This window comes from Symphalangus syndactylus, chromosome X (genome assembly GCF_028878055.3).
Source record: "Symphalangus syndactylus isolate Jambi chromosome X, NHGRI_mSymSyn1-v2.1_pri, whole genome shotgun sequence".
In the NCBI taxonomy this organism is placed as follows: domain Eukaryota; kingdom Metazoa; phylum Chordata; class Mammalia; order Primates; family Hylobatidae; genus Symphalangus; species Symphalangus syndactylus.
The window spans coordinates 35,600,252-35,616,964 of NC_072447.2; the positions used below are offsets into that span (position 1 = coordinate 35,600,252).

At 35.8% G+C, this 16,713-nt stretch overlaps 1 protein-coding gene across 8 annotated transcripts in view; it reads left to right on the top strand.

Moving 5' to 3' along the window:
* CNKSR2 (connector enhancer of kinase suppressor of Ras 2) overlaps positions 1-16,713 on the top strand; it is a 283,752-nt gene that overhangs the window by 108,021 nt on the left and 159,018 nt on the right. For all 8 annotated transcript variants that reach the window (XM_055268902.2, XM_055268903.2, XM_055268904.2 and 5 more), the window contains exon 6: positions 9,530-9,649. In XM_055268902.2, the coding sequence (XP_055124877.1) occupies positions 9,530-9,649 (120 nt within the window). The remainder of the gene's footprint in view (positions 1-9,529; positions 9,650-16,713) is intronic.

Here is a 16,713-nt window from a genome sequence, read left to right on the forward strand (position 1 = left end):
CTAAAAATACAAAAAATTAGCTGGGCATAGTGGTGCACACCTGTAGTCCCAGCTACTTGGGAGGCTAAGGCAGAAGAATCGCTTGCACCCAGGAGGCAGAGGTTGCAGTGAGCTGAGATTGCATCACTGCCCTCCAGCCCTGGTGACAGTGTGAGACTCTGTCTCAAAAAAAAAAAAAAAAAAAAAACATACTTTATTCTTTAGACATTTTAATTGAAATATTATTTTTATCAATAAATATTTAAACATGTACACAACTGTTTATCAAAATAAACTTTCATTACTATTTTCCATGCTATTGATAAGAAGCCTGAATTGTTTAAACTGTATTTAAAATGTAACTTTCACATTATTGTTGCCATCTTAAGATGTATATCTATCTGTTGTTTCCTTAATTTATCTTGATTTTATATTTTATATTCTTATTCCTTGTATATACATATATACCCAAAAAGTATAAATTTCTTTTTGTAAAGCTTTTTTTTAACCTTATCAGCCTTGAGTTCTTTCCTGCATCAAATGAATTTTCTGACTTTTTAAACTAAAGATATTTTTATTCATTTGTTCCAGTATACTTGGAAGAATAATCCAGAAAGTCAGTTAAACATTTATTTCCATTTCATGTTCTCTGTAGCTTTTATAAGGCATATCATTTACTAGTATTTAATTTTAGGTACAAATTTTTCTTCTATTTTTAGAAATAAAGATAAATATAATTTAAAATACTTTGGGGGCTGGGTGCAGTGGCTCACGCCTGCAATCCCAGCACTTTGGGAGACCGAAGTAGGTGGATCACCACCTGAGGTCAGGAGTTAAAGACCATCCTGGCCAATATGATGAAACCCTGTCTCTACTAAAAATACGAAAAGTAGCCGGGCGTGGTGGCGTGCGCCTGTAGTCCCAACTACTCAGGAGGCTGAGACAGGAGACTTGCCTGAACCCGGGAGGCGGAGGTTGCAGTGAGCCGCCACTGCACTCCAGCCTGGGCGACAGAGCAAGACTCCATCTCAAAAATAAAATAAAGTAAAAATAAAATAAAAAAATTTGGTATGAATATTGCAAAAATAGCAAATAATAACAGTGGTTACTAGTCATCTTCTAGCTAGTATAGAGTTGTCCATTTGCTGGTAAATTGCTCTAAGTTTTCCCAGACAGCCATGTCTTTCACAGTCTCAGTTCTAATATTCCTTATCTAAACTACATTCTAAATTGCAAGAACACTTGCAAGCCTGCCTTATATTATACTATGTAATTTAAACATGTTATATAACATCCATCTAATGTAGACATTGATTTTAAACAGTACAAAATGCAAAAACATGCCAAACTGTAAAGACCATCAAGACTAGGAAGAAACTATAGCATCTAATGAGCAAAATAACCAACTAACATCATAATGACAGGATCAGATTCACACATAACAATATTCACGTTAAATGTAAATGGGCTAAATGCTCCAATCAAAAGACACAGACTGGCAAACTGGATAAGGATTCAGGACCCATCAGTGTGCTGTATTCAGGAAACCCATCTCACGTGCAGAGACACACATAGACTCAAAATAAAGGGATGGAGGAAGATCTGTCAAGCAACTGGAAAACAAAAAAAGGCAGGGGTTGCAATCCTAGTCTCTGATAAAATAGACTTTAAACCAACAAAGATCAAAAGAGACAAAGAAGGCCATTACATAATGGTAAAGGGATCAATTCAACAAGAAGAGCTAACTATCCTAAATATATATGCACCCAACACAGGAGCACCCAGATTCATAAAGCAAGTCCTCAGTGACCTACAAAGGGACTTAAACTCCCATACAATAATAATGGGAGATTTTAACACCCCACTGTCAGCATTAGACAGATCAACGAGACAGAAAGTTAACAAGGATATCCAGGAATTGAACTCAGCTCTACATAAAGTGGACCTAATAGACATCTACAGAACTCTCCACCCCAAGTCAACAGAATATACATTTTTTTCAGCACCACACCACACCTATTCCAAAATTGACCACATAGTTGGAAGTAAAGCTCTCCTCAGCAAATGTAAAAGAACAGAAATTATAACAAACTGTCTCTCAGACCACAGTGCAATCAAACTAGAACTCAGGATTAAGAAACTCAGTCAAAACCGCTCAACTACATGGAAACTGAACAACCTGCTCCTGAATGACTATTGGGTACATAATGAAATGAAGGCAGAAATAAAGATGTTCTTTGAAACCAATGAGAACAAAGACACAACATACCAGAATCTCTGGGACACGTTCAAAGCAGTGTGTAGAGGGAAATTTATAGCACTAAATGCCCACAAGAGAAAGCAGGAAAGATCCAAAATTGACACCCTAACATCACAATTAAAAGAACTAGAAAAGCAAGAGCAAACACATTCAGAAGCTAGCAGAAGGCTAGAAATAACTAAAATCAGAGCAGAACTGAAGGAAATAGAGACACAAAAAACCCTTCAAAAAATTAATGAATCCAGGAGCTGGTTTTTTGAAAAGATCAAAATTGATGGACCGCTAGCAAGACTAATAAAGAAGAAAAGAGAGAAGAATCAAATAGATGCAATAAAAAACTAAAAAGAGGATATCACCACTGATCCCACAGAAATACAATCTACCATCAGAGAATACTACAAACACCTCTATGCAAATAAACTAGAAAATCTAGAAGAAATGGATAAATTCCTCGACAAATACACCCTCCCAAGACTAAACCAGGAAGAAGTTGAATCTCTGAATAGACCAATAACAGGTTCTGAAATTGTGGCAATAATCAATAGCTTACCAACCAAAAAGAGTCCAGGACCTGATGGATTCACAGCTGAATTCTACCAGAGGTACAAGGAGGAACTGGTACCATTCCTTCTGAAACTATTCCAATCGATAGAAAAAGAGGGAATCCTCCCTAACACATTTTACGAAGCCAGCATCGTCCTGATACCAAAACCTGGCAGAGACATAACCAAAAAAGAGAATTTCAGACCAATATCCTTGATGAACATTGATGCAAAAATCCTCAATAAAATACTGGCAAACCGAATCCAGCAGCACATCAAAAAGCTTATCCACCATGATCAAGTGGGCTTCATCCCTGGGATGCAAGGCTGGTTCAACATACGCAAATCAATAAATGTAATCCAGCATATAAACAGAACCAAAGACAAAAACCACATGATTATCTCAATAGATGCAGAAAAGGCGTTTGACAAAATTCAACAACCCTTCATGCTAAAAACTCTCAATAAATTAGGTATTGATGGGACGTATCTCAAAATAATAAGAGCTATCTACGACAAACCCACAGCCAATATCATACTGAATGGGCAAAAACTGGAAGCATTCCCTCTGAAAACTGGCACAAGGCAGGGATGCCCTCTCTCACCGCTCCTATTCAACATAGTGCTGGAAGTTCTGGCCAGAGCAATCAGGCAGGAGAAGGAAATAAAGGGTATTCAATTAGGAAAAGAGGAAGTCAAATTGTCCCTGTTTGCAGATGATATGATTGTATATCTAGAAAACCCCATTGTCTCAGCCCAAAATCTCCTTAAGCTGATTAGCAACTTCAGCAAAGTCTCAGGATACAAAATTAATGTACAAAAATCACAAGCATTCTTGTACACCAATAACAGACAAACAGAGAGCCAAATCATGAGTGAACTCCCATTCACAATTGCTTCAAAGAGAATAAAATACCTAGGAATCCAACTTACAAGGGATGTGAAGGACCTCTTCAAGGAGAACTACAAACCACTGCTCAATGAAATAAAAGAGGATACAAACAAATGGAAGAACATTCCATGCTCATGGGTTGGAAGAATCAATATCGTGAAAATGGCCATACTGCCCAAGGTAATTTATAGATTCAATGCCATCCCCATCAAGCTACCAGTGACTTTCTTCACAGAATTGGAAAAAACTACTTTAAAGTTCATATGGAACCAAAAAAGAGCCCGCATCGCCAAGTCAATCCTAAGCCAAAAGAACAAAGCTGGAGGCATCACGCTACCTGACTTTAAACTATACTACGAGGCTACAGTAACCAAAACAGCATGGTACTGGTACCACAACAGAGACATAGATCAATGGAACAGAACAGAGCCCTCAGAAATGATGCCGCATAGCTACAACTATCTGATCTTTGACAAACCTGACAAAAACAAGAAATGGGGAAAGGATTCCCTATTTAATAAATGGTGCTGGGAAAACTGGCTAGCCATATGTAGAAAGCTGCAACTGGATCCCTTCCTTCCACCTTATACAAAAATTAATTCAAGATGGATTAAAGACTTATATGTTAGACCTATAACCATTAAAATCCTACAAGAAAACCTAGGCAATACCATTCAGGACATAGGCGTGGGCAAGGACTTCATGTCTAAAACACCAAAAGCAATGGCAACAAAAGCCAAAATCGACAAATGGGATCTCATTAAACTAAAGAGCTTCTGCACAGCAAAAGAAACTACCATCAGAGTGAACAGGCAACCTACAGAATGGGAGAAAATTTTTGCAACCTACTCATCTGACAAAGGGCTAATATCCAGAATCTACAATGAACTCAAACAAATTTACAAGAAAAAAACAAACAACCCCATCAAAAAGTGGGCAGAGGACATGAACAGACACTTCTCAAAAGAAGACATTTATGCAGCCAAAAAACACATGAAGAAATGCTCCTCATCACTGGCCATCAGAGAAATGCAAATCAAAACCACAGTGAGATACCATCTCACACCAGTTAGAATGGCCATCATTAAAAAATCAGGAAACAACAGGTGCTGGAGAGGATGTGGAGAAATAGGAACACTTTGACACTGTTGGTGGGACTGTAAACTAGTTCAACCATTGTGGAAGTCAGTGTGGCGATTCCTCAGGGATCTCGAACTAGAAATACCATTTGACCCAGCCATCCCATTACTGGGTATATACCCAAAGGACTATAAATCATGCTGCTATAAAGACACATGCACACGTATGTTTATTGCGGCACTATTCACAATAGCAAAGAGTTGGAACCAACCCAAATGTCCAACAACGATAGACTGGATTAAGAAAATGTGGCACATATACACCATGGAATACTATGCAGCCATAAAAAATGATGAGTTCGTGTCCTTTGTAGGGACATGGATGAAACTGGAAAACATCATTCTCAGTAAACTATCGCAAGGACAAAAAACCAAACACCGCATGTTCCCACTCATAGGTGGGAATTGAACAATGAGAACTCATGGACACAGGAAGGGGAACATCACACTCCGGGGACTGTTGTGGGGTGGGGGGAGGGGGGAGGGACAGCATTAGGAGATACACCTAATGCTAAATGACGAGTTAATGGGTGCAGGAAATCAACATGGCACATGGATACATATGTAACAAACCTGCACATTGTGCACATGTACCCTAAAACCCTAAAGTATAATAAAAAAATAAAAAAATTAAAAAAAAAAAATCTTAGAGAATAAAAAAAAAATAAAAATAAAAAAAAATAAATAAACAGTACAAAATGATCAAAAAAAGTCCAGAGCTAAGCATAGAAACAGAATTAGCACAATAATGATTAGGAATTCAAGTCCTTCTGCCATGCTAATGACCTTGGTCTATTTAGCCTCCTTCTCACATCTGTTAAACTGGCTGTAATACCTACTTTAGGAAGTTGTTATTAGGATAAACGAGATAATAAATATGAAGTATTTAGCATTGTGCCAGACACATGGTAGGTGATCTTCAAATTATATCTAATAATAATGTTGTTGAATTATAATAAAAATGTATTTTTCTTGCTATTTTATAATTTTCTTTTTCTAGAATATGCTTAGGTAGTAATAGATAATATTGTGTTTTAATATATAAATTATAATAATATAATATCTCACATGATTTCACTTAATGAATAGCATTGACCAAATTCGGGTTTTATAAGATACGTTAAATAACTTCCCTGGAACTTTCCTATAGTACTGCTAATGTGGTTTCCTGCAGTAACTTGATGTATGATGCAGTAATGAGTATAGAATTAGCATGTAAAGCAAGACCATTTTATACCCCTTCTAATTGCCTTATTTAGTTAAGTGCCAAATGCTACAATATGAAGTTTCTAGTATATTATCTCTAAAATAGGAAGCAAGGTTCTAATGGGGTTTCTTTTCTAATTATATTTTTTAAGATCTTAAATCTGTTAACACCTGATAGCTTTGCTGGTAAAGTCAATGTGTTTACTCACCTTTTGTATTCCTAGCAGCACCTAGCACATAGCAAGCATTTGGCAAACAAAATTACTCAAGAGGAATCTGAGAAGACGTTTTTGCAACTTAATATGATGAATTTAATTGGTATTTTCTTTTCCCTAAAATGTCTACAGTCTGGTATTTCTGCCTTTCCTTTTCCCACCCCAGTTCTATAAAACTACCAGTGCCTGAATAGGAGAGCTACTGTTGCTCATTACAAGAGTGTTATATGAGGCCTTGAATGTTGTAAGAAATATACATATGTATATATAGACAGAGAGCCATTTATATACATCCATTACTTTCCTATTTATATATTGGACTCTTTTGAAATATGCTTCAATTTGTAGAAACCACAAGGGTTCTTTTTAACATACTGACTTCGTACCCTTCAGATTAGCATGCTATCCAAGTATCCTGTATAGGAACCCTTCAGCATTCACAATGTTATCTCCCCTACTTGAGATAAAGAGAAAATAAGAATGAAAATATAACCACATAGGGAAGGGAAGGAATAGCTAAAAGATTTAATTCTGCCATTATTTTTCTTCCTGTCAAACATACAATTTGAACCGCAGCCAGTTTTTATATGTTAAGTACTGCCATTCTGTCCTTTCTCCATGGCTGCTGATGTATATTTTTAAGACAAATTTTTAAAAATACAGAGAATGGGATTCCAGGATGGGCCACATAATTTGTGAGACCTAGTACAAAATGAAAATGCGAAGCCCATTGTTCAAAAACAATTAAGAATTCCAGGATAGCAACAGCAGAGCATAAAACCAAGTGTAGGCCCATGTGCAACTGCGCAAGTCACCCTCCCACAAAACTGGCCCTGAAGGGTTTCCTATTTCAGGGGAATGATCTTCCTGTTGGCACTTTGCCTAGCAGCTTTTCAGAGTAAATACCTTCATTGTATCTAAGAGCATTGAGACCTGAACATCAGAGAGAGTAAAGAGATGTGAACTCTCCATCATGGCCATGCAGCTAGACTAACCAGTGTAATTACTGATCATTGTAAGATGGTCAGCAAGGTAATTCAATTAAGAATAATGAGATAATTCATACCATGAATAGGATTTCAGCATTTTGAGGGTTGAGAAAGCAACAGAGGAGGAAAAAGCATTTATTGGGTGTCTTTTTTGGATAGGAGCCATATTGGACTCTTTTTAACGCATTATCATGTCTTAGCATGTCAGCCATATAAAGTAATCTTTATTAGCTCATTTCATTTTCTATCTGAGGAAAGTGAATCTCAAGGATATAAAATAACTTGTTTATCATCACACAGCAATCATTGGCAGTGTGGTGATTGCCCACATCTGTCTTCAGATCAATCCCATGTTCTTTCTATGGGTATTGGTACCATGAGGCTGTCTATCTTTAGGGGCTGATAGACACAATAAAAGTACAGACTTGAGAAGCAGATGCAAAAAGCACTAGCACAATTAGGGAAATTTAGCATGACAGCTTCTTTAGTGTAAGGAATCCGAGCCCAGCAAAAAGTGAGGCCATGGACCAAGAACAGAACATAGTAAATAAAAAGAGAGTTCTTATTATCTTGACCAGACAGGAGAAACTGTTGTGAAGGGAAAATAAATCTCGGGATCCCCAAATCACTAAGCCAAGGGAAAAGTCAAGCTGGGAACAATGTCAGTCAAACCTGCCTCCCATTTTATTTCTAAATAAGATAGCTGCAAAGATAAGAAGCTACATACCTCCCTCACAATTTGCCCACAAGGGAATACCTTGTGGACAAAGGACAGACAGAACTCAGTCATTCCTCTGAGGCTTACCTGAGACAAATGCATATCTGATTGCTTCCTCTGCCCTCTTTGTTTATATAAAAATGCAGATTCACTGAGCCAGACTAAATTTTGTATTCAGTGGAAGGCTGATCAAAGACTCAAAAGAATGCAACCTTTTGTCTCTTATCTACTTCTAACCTGGAAGCCCCCACTTCCAGTTGTCCTGCCTTACAGGACTGAAGCAATGTACATCTTACACATATTGACTGATGTCTCATGTATCTCTAAAATGTGTAAAAGCAAGCTGTACTCCAGTCACCATGGGTACATGTCATCAGGACCTACTGAGGCTGTCACGGGCATGTCCTTAACCTTGGCAAAATAAACTTCCTAAATTGACTGAGATTTGTCTCAGATATTTTGGGTTAACACTGTCTACCTCACAGTAGACTAATAACAGTGGCTACAGAACAAATGTAACATGTTGGAGATGGATAGATGATAATACCTTGATTGCAAAATAATAGTCCCTCCTATAGTTAAAGCAACAAAAAAGTTTCAAATGATGAAAACCGGGCTTCAGTAAATACAATGAGAGTCTGTGAAGCATCTGAGGGCCAGCATATTTTAGGGCAGTATATTTCAAGCTTCTTCACTCATATTCTACTTTCTTCATGATTTTGCCATGTGTAAACCTTAAAATACCATGATAGCTGTAACACATATTCTACATTTATTATTTCATACAGTTAGCATGAATGGATTTATCCTGACAAAACCGCTAGCTTTCTGTCCTTAGTAAAGCCACTCTACTAATTGTTTAAGCTCATTTGCTCTTCATTTCATTCCACTAATATTTATTGAATGCTTTGTATTTTGTAGGATTTGTCTACCTGATGTAGGTGGTAGGTGGGGGTGGAGGGAAAAAGATAAGAAGACAGAGATGAGTAGGGCATGGTACCTGCCTCAGAGGGATTCAGAATAAAATAGTTTCGCAGTTTCAGATTGTTCATAGAATACTGAGAAAGGATTGAGACTTTGCCTGGAGGAGGTGGGAAACTATACAGAGTTGGGCAGGAAAGTCTAGATAAATAAGTAGGAAGAGTTTGTTAAGCATATTTGGAAGATTCATCTTTCCTGGATCTTGGCCAGATTTTTTTAACTTCTGACCATGAATTAAAAGACTTCGAGATTTTTATAGTGTTCAGTTCAATCTTATGGTTGTAATCAAGAGGTTCTCAGGTTAAGTTTGTTTAACCATCATTTTTTGTAGGTATGGTAAATCAAATAATAGAAACAGTATAACCATAACTAATGAATATTTTGGCATATAGTTCTTACACTCATAATTTAGAATATAGGTGTGTTGTGTGTAAATGTGTTTCCATTTCACCTGAATTTCTTTGTACAGATTTTACAGAATAAAATGCCAGTTACTTTCTTCTACTGTTTCTTTTATTTTTCCTTATAAAAACGTTATTACAAAAGGTGATTTATATGTTACTTACAACATGTATTTACCACAACTATTTTTCTTTTTGTGCTTCCAGTGTAAAACTCTTTCTGGAGTCTGTGACCACATCATATCCCTGTCATCAGATCCTCTGGTTTCACAGTCTGCTCACCTGGAAGTGATTCAACTGGCAAACATCAAACCAAGCGAAGGGCTGGTAAGAGATACCATGTTTATCAAAACCACCATCCATCAGTAGAGAGCTAATGATGTGGACAAAGCAGCCTCTGAATGTGGGAATCTATGAATTTCAACAGACACTGAACATTTTGGTATTTTTTTCCTGGAGGAGTTACGGTAGTAGAAGTTTGTGATACAGGATAAGAAGTTTTATGAAGATAAATGAAAATGAAGGAGAATTGAAAATGGTGACTTCTGAATTAATTTAATTTGGTACTCATTTAGCTTCAATTACATTCTTTCACCTCCCTCCCCACCAAAGTTCCTTAGGTTTAAAGGAAGTTTAAGAGTTTTATAATAAACACCACAATGTTACCTGCTCATGAAAGTAGGTGTTTTGTTTGTTTGTTTTGTTTGTTTTACTTTGGTTTGTTCTGGTTTTAATAGTTATTCCTTCCCCTAGGGTGGGTTAGCTAAACAAAACTGATATTCTTTATAACTCACATTCATTCTTAGAAGGGTAAGTAAGCACGTGGATATGTGGATATTGCCAACACTAGATGTCTATGAGTTGTATTTTTTTATTATGTAATAATAGATATAATCATGTTTGATATTTTGTTCACCTGATTAAAAAGTGTATTGGTTCTAGATTTAACCCAAGAGAGAGACTTTTTTTTTTTTTTTTTTTTTTTTTGAGACAGAGTCTCGCTGTCGCCCAGGCTGGAGTGCAGTGGCGCGATCTCGGCTCACTGCAGGCTCCACCCCCGAGATTTTTTAAAATATAAGTCTATAGGAAGAAAGCATATAAAAATTGATATTGAGACAAAAAACAAGAAACTGGCTAGAGAATATCTTAACTACTACACAACTATTACATGTTAGTTTGGTGCTATAGTGTTTCCACTTTCTCCCTGTATATGAATTTACCAATTAATGATATTTTGGAAAATAGAAATCTTGACAACTAGCGTTAATAATCGAATTCAGATAATATATTCTTTAAGATCTCTAAGCAGGTTTAACTTTTTCTGTGGCTTTTCTTTTTCATACATCTATATAAATGTTCAGAAGGCAAAGCCTTTATTGACTACCACTGATTTTTCAGTTTGAGGCCATCTATCCTAGAGAGTAAGTTTTCTCCGGATATGTGGCAAATTAATTCTGGTTATCTGTAGTTCCTAGTGCTGTTGTGGCTTTTATGGGTGTTTTCCTGGGAAGGAATATGATGAAAATCAGCATATCAGACATAGCATGCCATCATTGTAATCTGTAAGTGCTTTATCTAATGTTGATTACATTTAGAACTTCTTTTAAGTAATTATAATCTAAAAATTTTTTATTCCTTTTAGTTACATCTACAAAGTCCAGTTTTATTTTTAAAACACTTCAATCTATAGCAATAAGGATTGGCCTTTCTATATGTCCCCTTTTAGTAGTTATAAGAGAAAGGAAGTCCCCTAAGCATGATTTTTAGAGTGAAAAATTATGAACTAATACAACATTGTATTAAACTAGAAGTCAGAACACCCAGATACAAATAACAAATAACTTACATAAAATATAACTATGAGAGTGATCTTGAAGAGATGGGAGAGTAAATTTAACCACCTTGGCCTCGATCTAGTCATGTAGGTGAGGGAGAGGAGGAGATCATCTTTAAAGTTCCTTCTGGCTCTTAGTCTGTGGTTCTAAAAAGAAAAAAGCCTGACTTTTTTTCTCTAATTTCCACTGAAATCATTGGGAGAAATAACCTTGTAAAGTAAGTCAAAACAATGCTAATTAATGGGCTTTATGAAATCTTGATTTTTTAAGGAAGGTATAGCCCTGGACAGGTCCTTTATTGTTTTCATTTGAAAGAGGTAGATCTGGGAACTTAAAATGCTAAGAACCAGGTTCAGTTAAACAGTTTAGGAGAGAGCTAGAAGAGAAAAGAAATGAATGCCCACCATTTGCCAGGTATTTTTCTCACACCTCTATAGAGTAGATATTAATTTTCTCATTTTGCAAATGTGAAAATAAAATTGCATATATTCACCAGTTTGCTCTGTATCACATATAGATAATAAATAACGGAGACAGGGTTTAAGTCCAGGTAAATCTAGATGAAGTACATCTGAACAAAGCTTTTTTTATTATTCCACATTCAAATTTTGAATTGCTAAACAGAGGTATGAGAAGCTTAGGAGGATGACTTTAAAACTGAAATTACTTAGAGAAATTTGTTTTTAAAGGACAATGGGCAGCACTTCACTGGGAATTGAAAGGAAGGAAAAGAAAAACTTAAAATGTTGAATATTAATAAAAAGAGTTAAGTATAAAACTATTTTTTGTGATTCATATCAAAGGGGAAGTACTAAACAGTGAATTTACATGGCTTATTCAAGGTATCATTTTAAAATTCAGTCACGTTTAAATAAGTTCAGTCAGTCACATTTGAAATAAACCAATTTTAGGATTTTGATTTAGGATTTTGGTAATTAGCCATAGTAAATGTCTAAATGATAAATGAAGGAAAGAAATAGAAAGCGGTGGGAGAATACCAAGATTTAATGAAATTTAATTAGCTTAGAAATATCCACAGAAGGTGTTCTTCCAATTTTAGGACAGAACATGTCTCATAGGCAAAAGATAACTGATTTGTTCTCCTGCTGATAAACTGGATACATCGTTTATCAGCTTTCTAATTAGTCAAATCTCCTAGAATTTCTTAGGTTTAACAGTCCTAAAGCATTGTAAGGACTGGTGAGAAACAACCTTAATTATGATTGAACCATATGAAACTTTCTTCTAAAGTGCCTTTAAACAACAATAATTAGCAGAAAATTAAAGGAAGGAAAATGAGAGCTATTGAAACAACAAAACTGGATCAGAGCCAAGGCATGAGCCGAATAGAGAGGAAGGGACTGGGGTCATCCCTGGGGAAACCTCTTGGCCTCAGGGAGTTCTTTTTCTATTTAGGTACTTGGACCATCTCCAAATATGCCTTATTCCACCAACTTGACTGAGAGGTTGCTTTGGCTCCTGTTGGTTAACCAACATTTGGAGACAGAGCAAAGGAAATGTCATTTTGGCAACCTGAGCAGGAGAGAGGGAGCTGTGCAAGTCAGCTCTAGAATTAATTAATGAATTTTTAAAAAGAGAAAAGGAGGAATGAAGGTTTTGATGAAATGGAAAGCCATATTTGTCACGGTTCCAGAAAAAGAGTCATTTGAATTACATGTCCTCCTGCTGTTTGGCCCTTTCTCAGAGGTGAACAACGAATCAGATGTATTTCTCTAGACCCCTTCTTATTCAAAAGATGATTAGTTTGAAACTCATCCAAGCAACTTATTTCTTCTCTTTCTTTTGGTGCCTGACTTTTGGCCATTTTTCTCATTACTACTATGAGAGGGAGATTAAAAAAGACAAAGAAGTCAGTTTTGATTATTAAAAGCAGTTACAACATGGTTTATTGAGTTTAGAAATGAAAATGTTACATAAAACAAAATATCTTTATTCTTGTGGCATTTAAAAATTTGTTTTATTTCTACCCTATTGCTTTATGTCTATATGTAGATACATCTCTAAGCATTTAAAATTTTTATTCATCTGAAAAAATTAGCTTTAATATAAATTGTACAATGTTTTCATGATGAGATCCTCTTCCTATTACTACTAGATACTGTCTTTGGCTTACAATTGTCAGTTAAGTTCCTGGTATTTGTAATAATTATACACAGATAAATTTAGAGTCATAGCTATGCTGTTTCCATGATTTTTTATTATCCCAATAACTACAGTGTCTTTTCTGAACATTTTTCTTTAAATATTAGGCTTTCTTTATGACCTCATCATTTATAGAATCATTTAGAACTCTTGTCAAACACCTTTAATTCGTAGTCAATAGTGCACAGTATTGAAAGATACATGGAGAAAAATAGAATCAACTTCTGCTTACAGTTGTCAAGATGTTGACAGCTGTTGTGAAACCTTGGTTCTTCTTAGTTTAAAAGAACTTAAACAAGAGATAAACAGCAAAGGAGATGTAGCATAGAGCAATTTATTGCAAAGGAAAAAGAATATTGTGAAAGTTAGGTGCAGAATAGCCAGTACACCCTGAGAGAGGATTCAGGGCAGGCTGCTCCTGAGAATGAGACCGCCAAGACTGGCACTAGGGAGACTCCCTTTATGGGAGTCTTACGTGATTATTTATAAGGAGGTGGGAAGAGCTGTTACTAGTAAGCATGTTCTGGGTGGTCCTCTGGGTGTGCACGTGCACAGTAGCTGTACATGCCTGTTCATACGTTGCATGTCTCTTTAGCATCTTAAATCTCCACCCAGGGGTGTGCTTTTTACTATTATAATGAGCAAAGGCTTAGTTTGAGGACAGGTAAAATCAAAATGCACATGCTCCCTCCGGGGGAAATTTCCTAGCTGTGCTTGAATGAGCTTGACTACAGTGTGAATGCTGGGGCTTATTGTGTTAACCATACATTCGCCACAGTTGCCAAATTCCAAGGACATGTTAATTCCTTGACTACCTATCCTGCCTCAAAGAGAGATGGGTAATTGAAATGAATTTGTAAAATATCAATCTCAGTTATTCTTTTAGCTACATTTCATATACTACATGTTTGCTAAAGTGGTCTTAGTCTTTTAGAACAGATATTAAAAAGTGAATGTTTGACTTTAATATCTACAGTCGTCAAATATTCTGATAAGAAAAGTTAAGGTGTACAACTCTCCTAAATGTAAATAAAGCCATAAATCAGGAGCCCAGTTGTTGAGAGTGTGGACTCTGGAGTCAGACTGCCTGGGCTTGAAAGCTGGCTTCACCACCTTGGGCAGACTCCCCAGCCTCTCTGTGCCTCGGTTTCCTTATGTCTAAAACAGAGATAATGATAGTTTCCACCACATAGACTATTGTGAAATAAGTGCAAGACATTTAAAACAATCCCTGGCACATTGTAACAAGTAGATATTAATGATGGTGATAGATAATGATGGATGATAATTGTTTTGTGTGTCCGAACAGTGTATTTTGTTTTGTTCACTTTTTCCACTTTATCCTCTCACAACCCTTATATGTCAAAAACTAAAAATTGGCCAGGCACGGTGGCTTACGTCTATAATCCTAGCAGTGTGAGAGGCCGAGGCAGGCAGATCACCTGAGGTCAGGAGTTCTAGACCAGCCTGGCCAACATGGTAAAACCCCGTCTTTACTAAAAATACAAAAATTAGCTGGGCGTGGTGGCGAGCGCCTGTAATCCCAGCAACTCGGGAGGCTGAGGCAGGACAGTCACTTGAACCCAGGAGGCAGAGGTTGCAGTGAGCCGAGATTCTACCACTGCACTCCAGCCTGGGGGACAAGAGTGAAACTCCGTCTCAAAACAAAACAAAACAAACAAACAAAAAACACCATGAAAAATTTACTCTCTAGCTCTTACAAATGTGCAGTCATGCTTCATTTAATGACGGGATTCCGTTCTGAGAAATGCATCCTTAGGCAATTTCATCATTATGTGAACATCATAGAGTGTACTTGCACAAACCTAGATAGTACAGCCTACTACAAACCTAGGCTAGATGATAGAGCCTATTGCTCCTAGTCTACAAACCTGTATAGCATGTTACTGTACTGAATACTGTAGGCAATTGTGACACAGTGTTAAGTATCTGTGTATCTAAACATATCTAAACACGGAAAAGGTACAATAAAAATATCATTACATAATTATATGGGACCACCATCGTATATATGGTTCATTATTAACCAGAACGTCATTATGCATCACATGACTGTATTTTAAAATCCTTTATTAATCTGATATAATATTGTTAATTCCTGAATGAAAAATATTTGCGGAGATCTTGTCCTCTTCTAAGTTCTAAAATAATACTATTATATTTACCGATCAGTAAATAATGGAGTAAATGTTACCTTCAAATTAAGTATGTTGTATACCTGTCACCAGTGTAAGGCTGAATATTACCATGTTGTCATAGCCAAAAACTACTGGCCAATCCATTAATTAAATTCTGATTGTACTTTTGTTAAGGTTATTTGTTTTATATAAAGTGATAAGCATTCATTTGGTTTCATATTAGCAATCCAGGCTCAGCCATTTTAGACATATGGTATTACTGATATGACTTTTTAGAATTAAAATCTACCCAGTGATTTCTCAATAGTTCCATACCATGAAATTTACTACTTATTTTTCTAATCTCTTATTTTCAGTGAAAACACATGTATTTTCAGGTATCTAAATATATAATTAACAAAGGTATAGGAAATTAACATTGTAGCAATTGCTTCATATAAGTACCAAATGTATGCTTTTTCTGAAATGGTATTGTTGGTTGTTATTATTAAATCTATATTTCAGATTTGAAGTTAATTAATATTAGTATTTTTATTTATGAAATCAGTATTTTGAAATGCAAACCACTTTTATAGGTAAAATTTGGGTAGTTTTTCCCCGAAAATGAATTTAAAGTAACAATCTTCCTTGGAGGGGACAAAAACTCATTAACTGAATCATCTAGTTTGTTCTGATTTACTTAAATTATTTAATATTAAAAATGCGAATCCTTTATTGTGATTTTTTTTCTATAAAGTTCCATCACTATCCATAATTTAAAGTTTCCATTTGCTCTTAAAGTTTGTACGATTTCAGGATTTCTGTATAATTTTTAAACTTTAATGAAGTTTTTTCTAAAAATGGTTCTATTTAAATGGAAAGTGGAATCTTGTCCTTTTTACTGGGGGAAGGGATTGCTACAGATACACACTACCTTTTAATTATCAATGTAGAGATGATTGGATATAATTAGTAAAACTTTATCAATAAGAAAGGTGGAAAATACAGGATACTACAAAATAGGAGGAAATTTATGTAAATTATATTTTATCACTCTTCTGGTTCCAGTTATAATTGAAGTGTCTCATTAGAAAACTACTTTCCATTATATAATATATCAAGTATAATAAGTTAATAACATACCAATATTTTAATTTCCCATTGTAACTTTTTTGCCACAGAATATGCAGTATGGGTTTTTGGGGAGAGTGAGAGAGTTTCTTTCTTAGGAATATTGAATTACCATGCTGCATTT